This window comes from Bufo bufo, chromosome 3 (genome assembly GCF_905171765.1).
Source record: "Bufo bufo chromosome 3, aBufBuf1.1, whole genome shotgun sequence".
NCBI lineage: Eukaryota > Metazoa > Chordata > Amphibia > Anura > Bufonidae > Bufo > Bufo bufo.
The window spans coordinates 539,624-554,886 of NC_053391.1; the positions used below are offsets into that span (position 1 = coordinate 539,624).

The following is a 15,263-nucleotide window of genomic DNA, read 5'->3' on the forward strand; positions in this document are numbered from 1 at the left end:
CCCAAAAAGGTCCTCCAGGTCCTATAATAGATCCTAGAAGAGGACGGCTTACGGGCGCGGATCATGGTGCGGACGACGTCCGCAGAAAAACCCCTACGCGTCAGGACGGTGGTCTCAACAACCACGCCGTCAAACGTAGGGACCCTAAACGCGGGTGGAAGATCGGTCCCTGAGAGAGAAGATCTTCCCTGGCGGGCAGCGGCCAGGGCGCGTCTGCCAGGAGCAGCATGAGGTCGGCATACCAAGACCGGCGGGGCCAGTCCGGAGCGACCAGAATCACCGAGACGCCTTCCGCCGCTATCTTCCGAAGGACCTTGGGCAGGAGAGGGATGGGAGGGAATATGTATGGGCGCGCGAAGCCTCGCCAAGGAAGAACGAGGGCGTCGGCTCCGCAGGCTCCCGGATCCCTGGCCCTGGACAGATATGCGGGGACCTTGTGATTGAATTTTGAGGCCATGAGGTCCACGTCCGGTATGCCCCAACGAAGGCAAATGGCCTCGAACACCTCCGGGTGAAGAGACCACTCGCCGGGGTCGACGGTGGTGCGACTGAGGAAGTCCGCCGCCCAATTGTCCACCCCTGGAATAAAAATTGCAGATAGGGCCGGGACGTGGGCTTCCGCCCAACGGAGAATGCTGGTGACCTCCCGCATTGCTGCAACGCTGCGAGTGCCCCCCTGGTGGTTTATGTACGCCACGGCCGTGGCGTTGTCCGATTGCACACGAACTGGATGACCCTTCAGCAGATGAGTCCAGTGTCGCAGAGACAGAAGGGCCGCTCTCAGCTCCAGGACATTGATCGAGAGTTTGGACTCCGATGGAGACCAAATGCCCTGGACGGATCGGGGAGGAAACACGCCTCCCCAGCCCAAGAGACTGGCATCGGTTGTAACCACCAACCAGTTGATCGGCAGAAAGGACCTGCCCAGAAGAGGGGACTGCAACCACCAGCGGAGAGATGACCGTACCGGAGGCGATAGATGGAAGGGATGATCCAGAGACTCCGGCGATTTGTCCCAGGAGGAGAGGATCGCCCGTTGGAGAGGGCGGGAGTGAAACTGCGCAAATGGGATTGCCTCGAAGCAGGCAACCATCTGCCCCAAGACCCGCATGCAGAAGCGGAAGGACGGTCGACGGTGGAGAAGGAGACCCTGAATCGCCCGACGGAGGGTCAGACGTTTTTCCGAGGGAAGACGTACCTCCGCCGCTTCCGTGTCTAAAAGCATTCCCAGGAAGACCAGTTGTCTGGCGGGAGGAAGGGAGGACTTGGGGAAGTTGATGACCCAACCGAATCTCGCCAGAGTCTCTAGAGTGAGATCCACGCTGGCAACCGCTTGGGAAAGGGACGGAGCCTTGATGAGGATATCGTCCAAGTACGGTAGCAGAAAAACACCCCTGGAACGGAGTAAGGCCAAAACCGGGGCCAGGACCTTGGTGAACACCCGGGGGGCTGTTGCCAGCCCAAAGGGAAGGGCGACAAACTGGAAGTGGAGGTCCCCCACGGCGAATCGGAGGAAGCGATGGTGACACCGGGCTACCGGAACATGGAGGTAGGCATCCTGTATATCGATGGAAGACATGAAATCTCCCTGCTCCAGGGAAGCCACCGCGGAACGGAGGGACTCCATCCGAAACCGTCGAAGGAAGAGAAAACGGTTGAGCTTTTTGAGGTCCAAAATGGGCCGCACCGAACCTCCCTTCTTGGGAACTACAAAGAGGTTCGAATAGAACCCTTGGAACCTTTCCTCTAGAGGAACGGGGGTAATCACCCCTCTGTCCAGTAAGGCTTGAACAGCCGCGGAGAACGCAGCCGCGCTTTTCGGGTCCCGCGGGGGGCGGGAGCGAAAGAACCGATCTGGAGGGAAAGACGCAAATTCGATTTTGTATCCTGAGGACACAATTTCGAGAGCCCAGGCGTCGGAGATGTGAGCCATCCAGATGTCCCTGAAAAGGAGGAGCCGGCCCCCCACCCGGGTGGGTGGGGGCGCGCCTTCAGGCAGAGGATTGCTTTGCTGCGGGTGTGCGGGCAGCCTGCGGCCTGCGCCAGGAGGGCTGTGCCCGAAAAAACGGCTTCCTACGTTTATCCTGGGGAGGGGCCGAAGCGGCAGCTGCGGGGGGAGCCCCAGAGGTCCTGCGGGAGGACCGAAAACGAGACGCACCGGGGCGTCCGCGGGGGGCGCCCCTGGCTTGGGGTTGAGGGAGATGGGTGCTTTTACCACCCGTGGCCTCCGAAATAAGCTCGTCTAGGCGGACCCCGAAAAGGCGGGAACCCGCAAACGGTAGCCCCGCCAAGGAACGTTTGGAGGCAGCGTCCGCTTTCCAAACTTTCAGCCAGAGCTCCCTCCTGACGGAAACCGCCAGGGCGGAGGAGCGTGCAATAAGGGCTCCCGCATCAAGGGAGGCCTCACAAACAAAATTCCCGGCCCGAATAATAAGCTGGGCCAAGGAACGTAGGTCCTGGATGGGGACGTCCGAGTCCAACTCCTGTTCCAGCTGCGCACCCCAAGCAGAGATTGCTTTACCTGCCCAAGCAGAGGCAAAAACCGGTCTGAGAGCAGAACCGGAGGCAGCAAAAATGCCCTTGGAAAGGGTCTCCATGCGACGGTCCTCCGCTGACTGAAGAGAGGACCCGTCGGGAACAGGGATGGCCGTGTTTTTTGACAGACGGGCCACAGGGGGGTCCACCTTGGGTGGGGACGACCAGGTGGCCACGACATCGGCTGGAAATGGATAGCAAATGTCCAGCTTCTTGGGATTGACAAAACGGGCGTCCGGGCGAGCCCAAGCCTTAGACACCACGGAGGAGAAATCAGAGTGGATTGGAAAGACTTTTGAGGCCTGCCTGGGTCTGATAAAGGAGACGCTAGCTGCGTCAGAGCTAGGGGGGTCATCCTGCACCTTAAAGGTGTCACGAATATCCGAGATGAGTTGACTCATCGCTGAGGCTAGCTTGGACGGCAGGGCCGAGTCCATTTCCAAATCTGAAACCGCCAATTCACCTTCAGAGAGCGAATCCTTTGGAGAGGAGAGGCTCGTCTGGGTGCGCACGCGTGGCGGGGAGAGGGAGGCATCCGAGGAGGAGGCTCGCTCTACTCTAAGACGCTTCTGAGAGTGCCTAGCTCGGGAGGGGTCACTAAGAGGGAGTGAACCCGCTGCAGCGGCAGAAGCGGTGGACCCGGAGGGCGCGACAGTAAAAGTAGCGTCCTGCGGGGTAGGTGGCCTGTCTATTAGGCGGCCCACGACATGAGTGAGGCTTTCCACGGCCTGGGACAGGGATCTAGCCCAGTCAGGCGGGTCAGAGGAAGCAGGGAGCGACACAGCGGGCGACTGAGGCTGCGGTGGAGCTCGGCATGCAGGACAGTGCGGATCAGACTGCCCCCGGGGAAAGGGTTCCCTACAAGCAGTACAGGCATGGTACCAAGGCTTGGCAGCTGCAGAAGGGTCTGACATGGTGGAAAAAAATGTTGCCTTATGGGAGACCCCAGGGCAAAAGGAACGGAGATTACACCCAACAACAGTACTGGCACGGAGGGGGTTAACAGTCCTACCAGACCCTGCAAGCGGCAGCAGCAAGGGAAGCAGACTGAAGGAGGCTGTGGAGGAGAGGCAGCCGGCACGGGGATGAACAGCTTCAGGATCGGACGTAGAGAGGATTCCACGCAGTATGCGATGTGGAGCCCGACGAAACCGGAAGTAGCGGAGCGCTATGAAGCTCCGCCCACCCCTTGCCGCGCTGAAGAGACGCAAAGCCGCGCGCGCGCGGCAAAATGATTTTAACCCCCAAGATTGGATGAGTGCCGGCCAGCTATGGCGCCTGTTCGTGCCAAGGAAAAACGCCCCCCCCCCCCCCCCCCCCCCCCGCCGCGCCTGATGTGGCAGACGGCCCCAGCCTACAGCCGTCCCTGAAGGCATGAGTTCGTGCCCTGCCGCTAATAAAGTGAATTTTTGCCCTGACAAAGTCCCCCCCAAATGATACCCGGTAAGGTGCCGGTAAGATATGCCCGGGGGGGGGGGGGGGGGGGGGGGGGGGGCTCGATGTAGCAGCAGTGGGAAGGAAGGGGAGGCTGGAGCAGCCATCTCACCATACGCTGTCTTCGCCCTCAATCCATCCAGCAGGGTCGCCCCTTCAGCTACTGGCACCGCAGTGGCAGGAAGCCGGGGGAGGGACTTGGCGTGCGGGCGACCCTTGAGCTGGCGGGACGCAGGGGAGCGAGGCTGCCCTGGTCCACCTTGTCTTCTGTGGGGGAGGCGGCAGTGCGGAATTACCGGCACTGGCGCAACTCAACCCCGGGAGAAACAGAGGGGTCTAATGCGCCTCTGTTGTCCCTGTAAGTAGAAAAAAATCGAATTAAAACAACAAATAACGCAAAAAATAAAAAATTATAGGAAAACAACCCTGCATAAGCAGGGGGTGTCTTGCCTCCTTGGAGACTAAGCAAAAACTGGCAGTCTCTTCTCCAGGCTGAGGGGTATAGCTGATGGAGGAGGGGCTTACAGCTTTCACTTAGTGTCACGCCTCCTAGGGAGCAGAGCTATACCCATGGTTTCCTGTGTCCCCCAAGGAATATGGGCGAGAAAGTATTTTGCCAGATGGATCAAACAGACTATCCAGGAAGCATATCTACTCCAAAACAAGCCTTGCCCAGTTTCCATTATGGCTCAACCAGGGTGATATTTACCTCCTGGGCTGAAAGAGCACGTGCTACGATAGAGCAGACTTCCCAGGCGGCAACCTGGCCTAGCTAGGACACCTTCTGTAGACACTACAGATAGGTCGGAAAGTCCTTCAGGCTTTGCTCCCTCCCTAATATGTTCATTTGGTAATTCTCCCATGTGCGGTCATGGGGAACGTCCTGGAAATCAGTGATTAGTCTTACCGGTAACTGTTTTTCCAGGAGTCCAGCACTCCTATTACCCCCCATGTCCATTATGTATTACAGTGTGATGTTAACATTGTAAGTTAGAACAGAGGGTAAATAACCCTAAGTTGCATCTATCCGGTGCAGTCGTTTGGTGGAAGAGGCCTTTTAAACTCATCTCACTTCCTGTCCCTACAGTGACCCCTAAGGACATCCTCCCTCCTCCCATGTGCGGTCATGTTAGACTCGAGGAAAAACAATTACCGGTAAAACTAATTACTGATTATTATTATTTTTTACAGTTTTCTGTGGTCTAAAACCTGGGTGCCCCCGATAGCCGGGTGCGCCATCTTCTTGGCATCTAAGTAGCACTTACCGTAATCTGATGTTTAAGTATTCGTCACTCCATAATTTTGACGATCAGGCCCATCTCTCCTAGACATGCATGCCTGTTTTCCTCCCCAAATTATTAAGGGTATCTCATGTTTTTACGAAGAGTCACAACAAAGGTGACCACAAGACCAAATAAATTCATAATTGGGAATCGGATGTGGGGAGGAACTACAAGACAGAGGACTGGTACTCTGCCCTAAACTGGACCAAATATCCAAAGGATAGGACACCTGCCAAAATTGCAGATACCAACCCAACCTGGTAGTGGACCTAAGCTCATTCTATACAGAGGTAGGCAAGATCTTTAAGCTGCCATATTACTCTAGTCGCTAGAAGTGCAATTGCCAAAACCCCTGAAACACCCTCTTTCAGAGGTCTGGTCCATGGTCTCACATGGACAATATGTAATTAAAGAGGTTGCCCTTTCTTAAACTACCCTGAACAGCTCCATGTGGAGCGGCAAATACCAGCTGCTGATCCCAGGCAAAGGCAAGATGAGTTACAGGAGAAGGACTAATCAGGAGAACCAATTAGTTAGAACGCTCAGCCTAAGCCAAAAAGACGTACTTCGTTCACGCTGGGTGCATCATGGGGGCGCAGGGTAACATTAAACAAAAATAGAGTGCTCCGTAACGGGTTTCCCCTTCCATCCACCTTACTGGATTCAGACATGCCACCTCTTACCTGGGCTTTTGATATCAAGGACAGAACCGCCAGGGAAGAGTCTACCTGAGAAGCTTCATTCATGAACAAGAACCTTACTAATGTGCCTTTTATCAGTGTTAATCACCATGGGACATTCCGTTAAAAGAAAGTCTTCCTTGTGGAGCTTCTCCCTATTGCCTCTGCCTTCTGAAGGCTACATCATTAGAAGTGATAATATGAGGTCAGGACATGTCCACCACTGCCCATGAACTGTACCTTCAACTGACTGAGCTCGTCGGCAGAGTGGTCTTCCTCAGGCTCATCCAGTGGATTATTCCCCTCAAAGTAGCTGAGGATGAGCGTCTTCACCTGTGCACTGCGCTCAGGGTTCACCTTCTCTGCGCATGCTCCACTGCTCCTGTATGCAACTCTGACCGAAGAGAAGACAACATATCATACACCAGAATCTACAAGTGATGCCATTACTGGGGTTACACGCAGCAGAAATTACAAAGGAAGGAGGGTGGGACAAGGGGAAGGGTTGATGGAGGAAAGAGGAAGTGGAGCAGAAGGTGAGGGAGGGAAGAGGAACTGGAGGGAGGGAAGAGGAACTGGAGGGAGGGAAGAGGAACTGGAGGGAGGGAAGAGGAACTGGAGGGAGGGAAGAGGAACTGGAGGGAGGGAAGAGGAACTGGAGGGAGGGAAGAGGAACTGGAGGGAACAGGAACTGGAGGGAGGAAGGGGAGAGCAGGGGGGGGGGGACAGACAACAAAAGGTGAGAAGAAAGGTCAGATAAACTAACTTTCGTCCAACAGCATTCCAAACATGGCTGTCATTCTCAAACGATATAACTTGTGATGCGGACACCATGATGGGGCAAACCGTAACGCACCTAGAAAACACTTTGTAACAGGAATTCAGCTGCCTCAGCGAAGTCGCCTCTCGTGACGTCACTTTCTGGTGAAGGAAATCACAGACTTCCTCCAGCTCTTCATTCGTGAGGTCACCATAAGAGCAAAAGTGGAAGGAAAGCTTACTGAACTCCACCAGCACCCCACTCTTGCCTGTACCTCGAAATCCTGGGAGAAAATATAGTAACAGTTTATAAGGATGAAAAAGCCCTCCGTCCATCCAGTTCAGCCTGTTATCCTGCAAGTTGGTCCAGAGGAAGGCAAAAAAACCCTGTGAGGTAGAAGCCAATTTTCCTCATTTTTGGGAGAAAAAAAAGATTCCTTCCCGACTCCAATCAGGCATCAGAATAACTCCCTGGATCAACGACCCCTCTCTAATAGCCATAGCCTGTAATATTATTACACTCCAGAAATACATCCAGACCCCTCCTGAATTCCTTTATTGTACTCACCATCACCACCTCCTCAGGCAGAGAGTTCCATAGTCTCACTGCTCTTACAGTAGAGCCCATAGTCTCACTGCTCTTACAGTAAAGAGTCCATAGTCTCACTGCTCTTACAGTATAGAGTCCATAGTCTCACTGCTCTTACCGTAAAGAGTCCATAGTCTCACTGCTCTTACAGTAAAGAGCCCATAGTCTCACTGCTCTTACAGTAAAGAGTCCATAGTCTCACTGCTCTTACAGTAAAGAGTCCATAGTCTCACTGCTCTTACAGTATAGAGTCCATAGTCTCACTGCTCTTACAGTAAAGAGTCCATAGTCTCACTGCTCTTACAGTATAGAGTCCATAGTCTCACTGCTCTTACAGTAAAGAGTCCATAGTCTCACTGCTCTTACCGTATAGAGTCCATAGTCTCACTGCTCTTACAGTAAAGAGTCCATAGTCTCACTGCTCTTACAGTATACAGTCCATAGTCTCACTGCTCTTACAGTATATATATAGTCCATAGTCTCACTGCTCTTACAGTAAAGAGTCCATAGTCTCACTGCTCTTACAGTATAGAGTCCACAGTCTCAGTGCTCTTACCGTAAAGAGTCCATAGTCTCACTGCTCTTACAGTAAAGAGTCCATAGTCTCACTGCTCTTACAGTATATAGTCCATAGTCTCACTTCTCTTACAGTATATATATAGTCCATAGTCTCACTGCTCTTACAGTATAGAGTCCATAGTCTCACTGCTCTTACAGTAAAGAGTCCATAGTCTTACTGCTCTTACAGTAAAGAGTCCATAGTCTCACTGCTCTTACTGTAAAGAGTCCATAGTCTCACTGCTCTTACAGTATTGAGTCCATAGTCTCACTGCTCTTACAGTAAAGAGTCCACAGTCTCACTGCTCTTACAGTAAAGAGTCCATAGTCTCACTGCTCTTACAGTAAAGAGCCCATAGTCTCACTGCTCTTACAGTAAAGAGTCCATAGTCTCACTGCTCTTACAGTAAAGAGTCCATAGTCTCACTGCTCTTACAGTAAAGAGTCCATAGTCTCACTGCTCTTACAGTACAGAGTCCATAGTCTCACTGCTCTTACAGTAAAGAGTCCATAGTCTCACTGCTCTTACAGTAAAGAGTCCATAGTCTCACTGCTCTTACAGTATATAGTCCATAGTCTCACTTCTCTTACAGTATATATATAGTCCATAGTCTCACTGCTCTTACAGTATAGAGTCCATAGTCTCACTGCTCTTACAGTAAAGAGTCCATAGTCTTACTGCTCTTACAGTAAAGAGTCCATAGTCTCACTGCTCTTACTGTAAAGAGTCCATAGTCTCACTGCTCTTACAGTATTGAGTCCATAGTCTCACTGCTCTTACAGTAAAGAGTCCACAGTCTCACTGCTCTTACAGTAAAGAGTCCATAGTCTCACTGCTCTTACAGTAAAGAGCCCATAGTCTCACTGCTCTTACAGTAAAGAGTCCATAGTCTCACTGCTCTTACAGTAAAGAGTCCATAGTCTCACTGCTCTTACAGTAAAGAGTCCATAGTCTCACTGCTCTTACAGTACAGAGTCCATAGTCTCACTGCTCTTACAGTAAAGAGTCCATAGTCTCACTGCTCTTACAGTATAGAGTCCATAGTCTCACTGCTCTTACAGTAAAGAGTCCATAGTCTCACTGCTCTTACAGTACAGAGTCCATAGTCTCACTGCTCTTACAGTAAAGAGTCCATAGTCTCACTGCTCTTACAGTACAGAGTCCATAGTCTCACTGCTCTTACAGTATAGAGTCCATAGTCTCACTGCTCTTACAGTATAGAGTCCATAGTCTCACTGCTCTTACAGTATAGAGCCCATAGTCTCACTGCCCTTACAGTATAGAGTCCATAGTCTCACTGCTCTTACAGTATAGAGCCCATAGTCTCACTGCTCTTACAGTATAGAGCCCATAGTCTCACTGCTCTTACAGTAAAGAGTCCATAGTCTCACTGCCCTTACAGTAAAGAGTCCATAGTCTCACTGCTCTTACAGTATAGAGTCCATAGTCTCACTGCTCTTACAGTAAAGAGTCCATAGTCTCACTGCTCTTACAGTATACAGTCCATAGTCTCACTGCTCTTACAGTATATATATATAGTCCATAGTCTCACTGCTCTTACAGTATAGAGTCCATAGTCTCATTGCTCTTACAGTAAAGAGTCCATAGTCTTACTGCTCTTACAGTAAAGAGTCCATAGTCTCACTGCTCTTACAGTAAAGAGTCCATAGTCTCACCGCTCTTACAGTAAAGAGTCCATAGTCTCACTGCTCTTACAGTAAAGAGTCCATAGTCTCACTGCTCTTACAGTACAGAGTCCATAGTCTCACTGCTCTTACAGTAAAGAGTCCATAGTCTCACTGCTCTTACAGTATAGAGTCCATAGTCTCACTGCTCTTACAGTAAAGAGTCCATAGTCTCACTGCTCTTACAGTAAAGAGTCCACAGTCTCACTGCTCTTACAGTAAAGAGTCCATAGTCTCACTGCTCTTACAGTAAAGACTCCATAGTCTCACTGCTCTTACAGTAAAGAGTCCATAGTCTCACTGCTCTTACAGTATAGAGTCCATAGTCTCACTGCTCTTACAGTAAAGAGTCCATAGTCTCACTGCTCTTACAGTATAGAGTCCATAGTCTCACCGCTCTTACAGTAGAGTTCCATAGTCTCACTGCTCTTACAGTATAGAGTCCATAGTCTCACTGCTCTTACAGTAAAGAGTCCATAGTCTCACTGCTCTTACAGTAAAGAGTCCATAGTCTCACTGCTCTTACAGTATAGAGTCCATAGTCTCACTGCTCTTACAGTAAAGAGTCCATAGTCTCACTGCTCTTACAGTACATGTTGTTATAGATGAGACTTGAAAAAGATCACCATGACCGAAACATCGTCATTTATCTCAGAAACATGTGAAACTATGAATTATCCCCTTTTTTTTTTACTGCATTTTTTTTACTGATAATAGAAAATTATGTCTTCACAATACTGACAGGGTTGAAGAACCTTTTTGGTCGCACCACAGCAATATATGGTGCGCTATTCCAATACACATTTACTATCATTTCATAGACCATTATCTCGGCTATCTGACACATACATCGGACTTGCAGCTATTTAGGGTTTAGTTCTGCAGATTCTTCTGTTACTGCATTGTTACTGTTCTGCTTCTGGTGGTGGAACAATCTCTTTCTTCTTGGATACTACAAATTACAACCTGTCCTCATCTTCCCCAATAGCTCAGTGTGTTATTTAGGTTGATTCCCAGGAGCCGCCATGAAGAAGATTTCCCAAGAAAAGAGAAACCATATCATTCAGCTCATCAATAGCGGTATCTCGGCCAAGAAAACTGCCAAACTGCATCATGTGAGCGCAATGACAGCGGGAAGAAAACTAAATGAAGAGCGTCCATCCATTCCAAAGCCAAGAGCTGGACGTCGAGGCAAAATATTGGAGTCAACAAGTCGGCTCATCACAAGGTCTATCAGTTCTGGGGCGACAAACACGGCAGTGGAGGCGACTCGTATACTACGTAACAGTGAGATCACAGGCGTCCATGTAAGCACCGCATTACACAAGTCTGGAATGGTGGCCCGAACAAAGCTGAAGAAGCCTCGACTTCAATATCAACATAGCGTCGGCTTGAGTGTGCAAAAAAGTACAAACAGTAGAAGATTGGAAACGGGCGATTTGGAGCAATGAGACAAAATTCAATAGACTGGGCTCTGATGGATCAAATGGTTCTAGAAGAAACAAGGAAAAGGGGCTTACGGATGAAGAAATTGGAAGAACTGTCAAGTTCAGTTGAGGAAGCCTGAGGATATGGGGTTGTTTCACAGCCAAAGGCGTTGGAAAATTGACCAGGATCGATGGTGGACTCAATGCAGAGCTATATGTGAGGATCCTACAAGACAAGTTACTTCGTACACTCTGGTACTATGGGTATGAAAAGGACGACAGTATTCCAGCAGGACAACAACCCGAACCATACGTCGAGATTGGCCAAGAAATGGTTCAATGACATTGAAGAAGAGGTGCTGGATCGGCCCCCACCAGGGGCGTAACTACCAATGCGGCAGACCATGCGACTGCTATAGGGCCCAGTTGGGATCATTACCTCTTCTATTGGGGGTGAAAACTACCCTCTAAAAGGAACTACTTTTAGCAAATGAGGCAATGGAAAAAATGGCCCAAGGGTTATTGAAAGGGGTTTAGGCAGAAACCCTTCTGTCCTGTGTGGGGGGCCGGTTTCATCCTTGCAATGGGACCCTTACTTCTCTATGTACGCCACTGGCCCCCATGTCCCCAGACCTCAACCCAATCGAACACTTGTGGGTAGAGTTCAAGTGAATCATACCCAAGTGAGTCGACCACTATGCACCAACATTGGGAACGTGTAGAAGAGACCTGGGAACAGATTTTGGTCGAGACTTGAATCTGATCGAGAGTATGCCCAGAAGGATTCAGGCAGAGCTGAAAGCCGAAGGTGGATATACAAAATAACAAAAATTAACATTTAGAATTTTAGGAGCAAAACAGTAACAATGCAGATACATGTCAAGAATCTGCAGAACTAATCATATGCAAAATAGCTGCAAGTCCAATGTATGAGAGAGACAAGATGACTGTCTATAGGATGATGGGAGTCTCGCGTCTGAAGCTGCAGTGGATGGTGAGATATGGAGCCTGAAAGTCAGGAGTTCTAAACATTGTTACCCTTCTGCTCGTCAGTGTATGAGGGTTTCTGTCGTGTCCTCCCTTTCTCTTCTCTCATGTAACATATATAAAGGTCTCCGTCGTGTCCTCCCTTTCTCTTCTCTCATGTAACATATATAAAGGTTTCCGTCGTGTCCTCCCTTTCTCTTCTCTCATGTAACATATATAAAAGGTCTCCGTTGTGTCCTCCCTTTCTCCTCTTCTCTCATGTAACATATATAAAGGTCTCCGTCGTGTCCTCCCTTTCTCCTCTTCTCTCATGTAACATATATAAAGGTCTCCGTCGTGTCCTCCCTTTCTCCTCTTCTCTCATGTAACATATATAAAGGTCTCCGTCGTGTCCTCCCTTTCTCTTCTTCTCTCATGTAACATATATAAAGGTCTCCGTCGTGTCCTTCCTTTCTCTTCTTCTCTCATGTAACATATATAAAGGTCTCCGTCGTGTCCTTCCTTTCTCCTCTTCTCTCATGTAACATATATAAAGGTCTCCGTCGTGTCCTTCCTTTCTCCTCTTCTCTCATGTAACATATATAAAGGTCTCCGTCGTGTCCTCCCTTTCTCTTCTTCTCTCATGTAACATATATAAAGGTCTCCGTCGTGTCCTTCCTTTCTCCTCTTCTCTCATGTAACATATATAAAGGTCTCCGTCGTGTCCTCCCTTTCTCTTCTTCTCTCATGTAACATATACAGTATAAAGGTCTCCGTCGTGTCCTCCCTTTCTCTTCTTCTCTCATGTAACATATATAAAGGTCTCCGTCGTGTCCTCCCTTTCTCTTCTTCTTTCATGTAACATATATAAAGGTCTCCGTCCTGTCCTCCCTTTCTCCTCTTCTCTCATGTAACATATATAAAGGTCTCTGTCGTGTCCTTTCTTTCTCCTCTTCTCTCATATAACATATATAAAGGTCTCCGTCGTGTCCTCCCTTTCTCTTCTTCTCTCATGTAACATATATAAAGGTTCTCAGTCGTGTCCTTCCTTTCTCCTCTTCTCTCATGTAACACATATATAAAGGTCTCCGTCGTGTCCTCCCTTTCTCCTCTTCTCTCATGTAACATATATAAAGGTTTCCGTCGTGTCCTCCCTTTCTCCTCTTCTCTCATGTAACATATATAAAAGGTCTCCGTCGTGTCCTCCCTTTTCCCTAACGCCTCCACAACGGCACTTATTGGAGGAGTGTCCCCGCCTCGGACAGGAAACAACGACGTAGAAGCAGAAGATTTAAGAACCTCCTCCCCTTTACCTAGTCAGTCGTTGTTTCCTGTCCGACGGAAGACGTGGAAGCCGCTCCTGTAGCAGGAGTAACTTTTCTTCCGCCCAGCCTCACCTCGATCCTGGGGTTCTCCCCACTTCATGTGAAAGGGCTGGAGCAGGGAACGGGCCCGCGGGGACGCATTGCCTCCCTTCCTGTTCCTTGGAGTAAGTCCTGGTTGTAGGCGTCCCCGGGCGCGTGTGCGGTAGTTGCCAGAACTATCGCGGGATCCGACGTCCGGCGTGTGACGTCAGCGGGTGAGATTCTCCTTGGGCAAGAGAATCTCGCGAGAAGGCGAGCTCCAGCGGCGCGGATTTTAAAAAGATTTCCTCAAACACAGCGTCCTCGTGCTACGAGGACGATGCAAAGCCCTGGAGATATGGACACCGCCAGAAAACCCGTGGATCCTTCAGCCTCTGCCCTCAGCCCGGCCAGAGAGACCGCGACCCTGAAGCCGCCTGGTGGAGATTTGGCACGGAAGAAATGTGGCATTTGTCGCAAAGCACTCTCCTCCAAGTCAAAAAAACCTCTGTGCCCCAAGTGCACAGAAAAAATTGTCTCAGAGGAATCCCCTTCCCTGCTCGAGTCCATGAGGTCAATAATTAAGGAAGAAGTGAATGCGGCAGTAGACCTTAGAATGCCGTCATCCCCAAGACCATCCACCTCTCAAAGATCCCTAGCCTCTGACGCCGGGTTTGAATGGGATGAAGGGGAAGTCTTTTCTGAGGTAGTCTCCTCCTCTGAAGACGACTCAGGTAAACCCCTCTTTCTGCCGGAAGAGACAGATGGATTCTTAAAAATCATCCGAGCAACTATGAACATCGAGGAGGTGAAGGAGGCTCACTCTGTACAAGACCGGATGTACCAGGGGTTAGGGGAAAGGAAGAAAAGAACCTTCCCCATTCACAATAATGTCAAGTCCCTCATTGCTAGGGAATGGAAAGATCCAGAAAAAAGGGTGGCTATATCCGGTGCCTTTAAACGCAAATACCCCTTTGATGATGCTGATTCTAACCTGTGGGAAAAAACCCCAAAGGTAGATGCACCAGTAGCCCGGATCTCTAAAAGAACCTCGCTACCCTTTGAGGATACTGGCCTCCTCAGAGACCCCATGGACAAAAAGTGTGAGAGCCTCCTAAAGAAATCATGGGAGACTAACACAGCTATGCTGCGACCAAGTATAGCTTCCACCTGTACTGCAAGAACACTCTCAGTATGGCTGAACCAGCTAGAGGATCATCTGGCGGCGGGTACCCCGCGGGAAGAAATCCTAGCTTCCCTACCAGCCCTAAAGAAGGCGTCTAATTTTCTTGCCGATGCATCTGCAGACTTAGTAAAGCTTTCTGCCCGGTCAGCGGCCTTATCGAATGCCACAAGAAGAGCTGTCTGGCTCCGCACCTGGTCAGGGGACGCGAGCTCAAAGAATCGCCTATGCTCCATCCCGTGTGAAGGCGATAGACTATTTGGGTCCACCTTGGATGATATTCTGGATCAGGCGGCGGACAGGAAGAAGGGCTTCCCTATAGAGAACCGCTATTTCCATCAGAGGCGTTCCTTTCGGAATCAAAGAAAGCCCAAAGGAGATCCTAAGAAAAAAGAGGGTTCAAAGAGGTGGCAGCCCTCCAGAGGTAGGGGTAGAGGGTTTCTCTTTAACCCCGAGAATGCTTCATCCTCAAAACAATGAAGCTATACATCAAGTGGGGGGCAGACTAATCTACTTTGCTGCCGTCTGGGAAAATATAGGAGCATCTCCCTGGGTAGTGGACACCCTAAGTCATGGCCTAAAGTTAGAGTTTCTGTCAATACCCACAGATCATTTCATGATCAACAAAATCCTACCTCATCAAGAAAAACAATCCTGCCTAGAGTCAGAAATTACATCACTCATTCAGAAAGGAGTAATCTGTCAGGTTCCTGCGGAAGAACAGGGAAAAGGGTTTTACTCCCCTGTCTTCTTAATCCAAAAACCCAACAAGACCTATCGACTAATAATTAACTTAAAAGGTTTAAACAAGTTTATCATT

At 49.8% G+C, this 15,263-nt stretch overlaps 2 protein-coding genes across 4 annotated transcripts in view; one reads left to right on the forward strand and one right to left on the reverse strand.

Annotated features, from left to right (window-relative positions):
- Positions 1-15,263, forward strand: part of UBASH3A (ubiquitin associated and SH3 domain containing A) — a 698,439-nt gene that overhangs the window by 483,625 nt on the left and 199,551 nt on the right. The gene's annotated exons all lie outside the window — the stretch shown is intronic.
- The window catches only part of RECQL4 (RecQ like helicase 4), a 100,860-nt gene that overhangs the window by 12,725 nt on the left and 72,872 nt on the right, over positions 1-15,263 (reverse strand). The window contains exons 22-23 of the mRNA XM_040422704.1: positions 6,789-6,975; positions 6,173-6,326 (exon numbers count right to left, since the gene is read on the reverse strand). Coding sequence (XP_040278638.1) covers positions 6,173-6,326; positions 6,789-6,975 — 341 coding nt within the window. The remainder of the gene's footprint in view (positions 1-6,172; positions 6,327-6,788; positions 6,976-15,263) is intronic.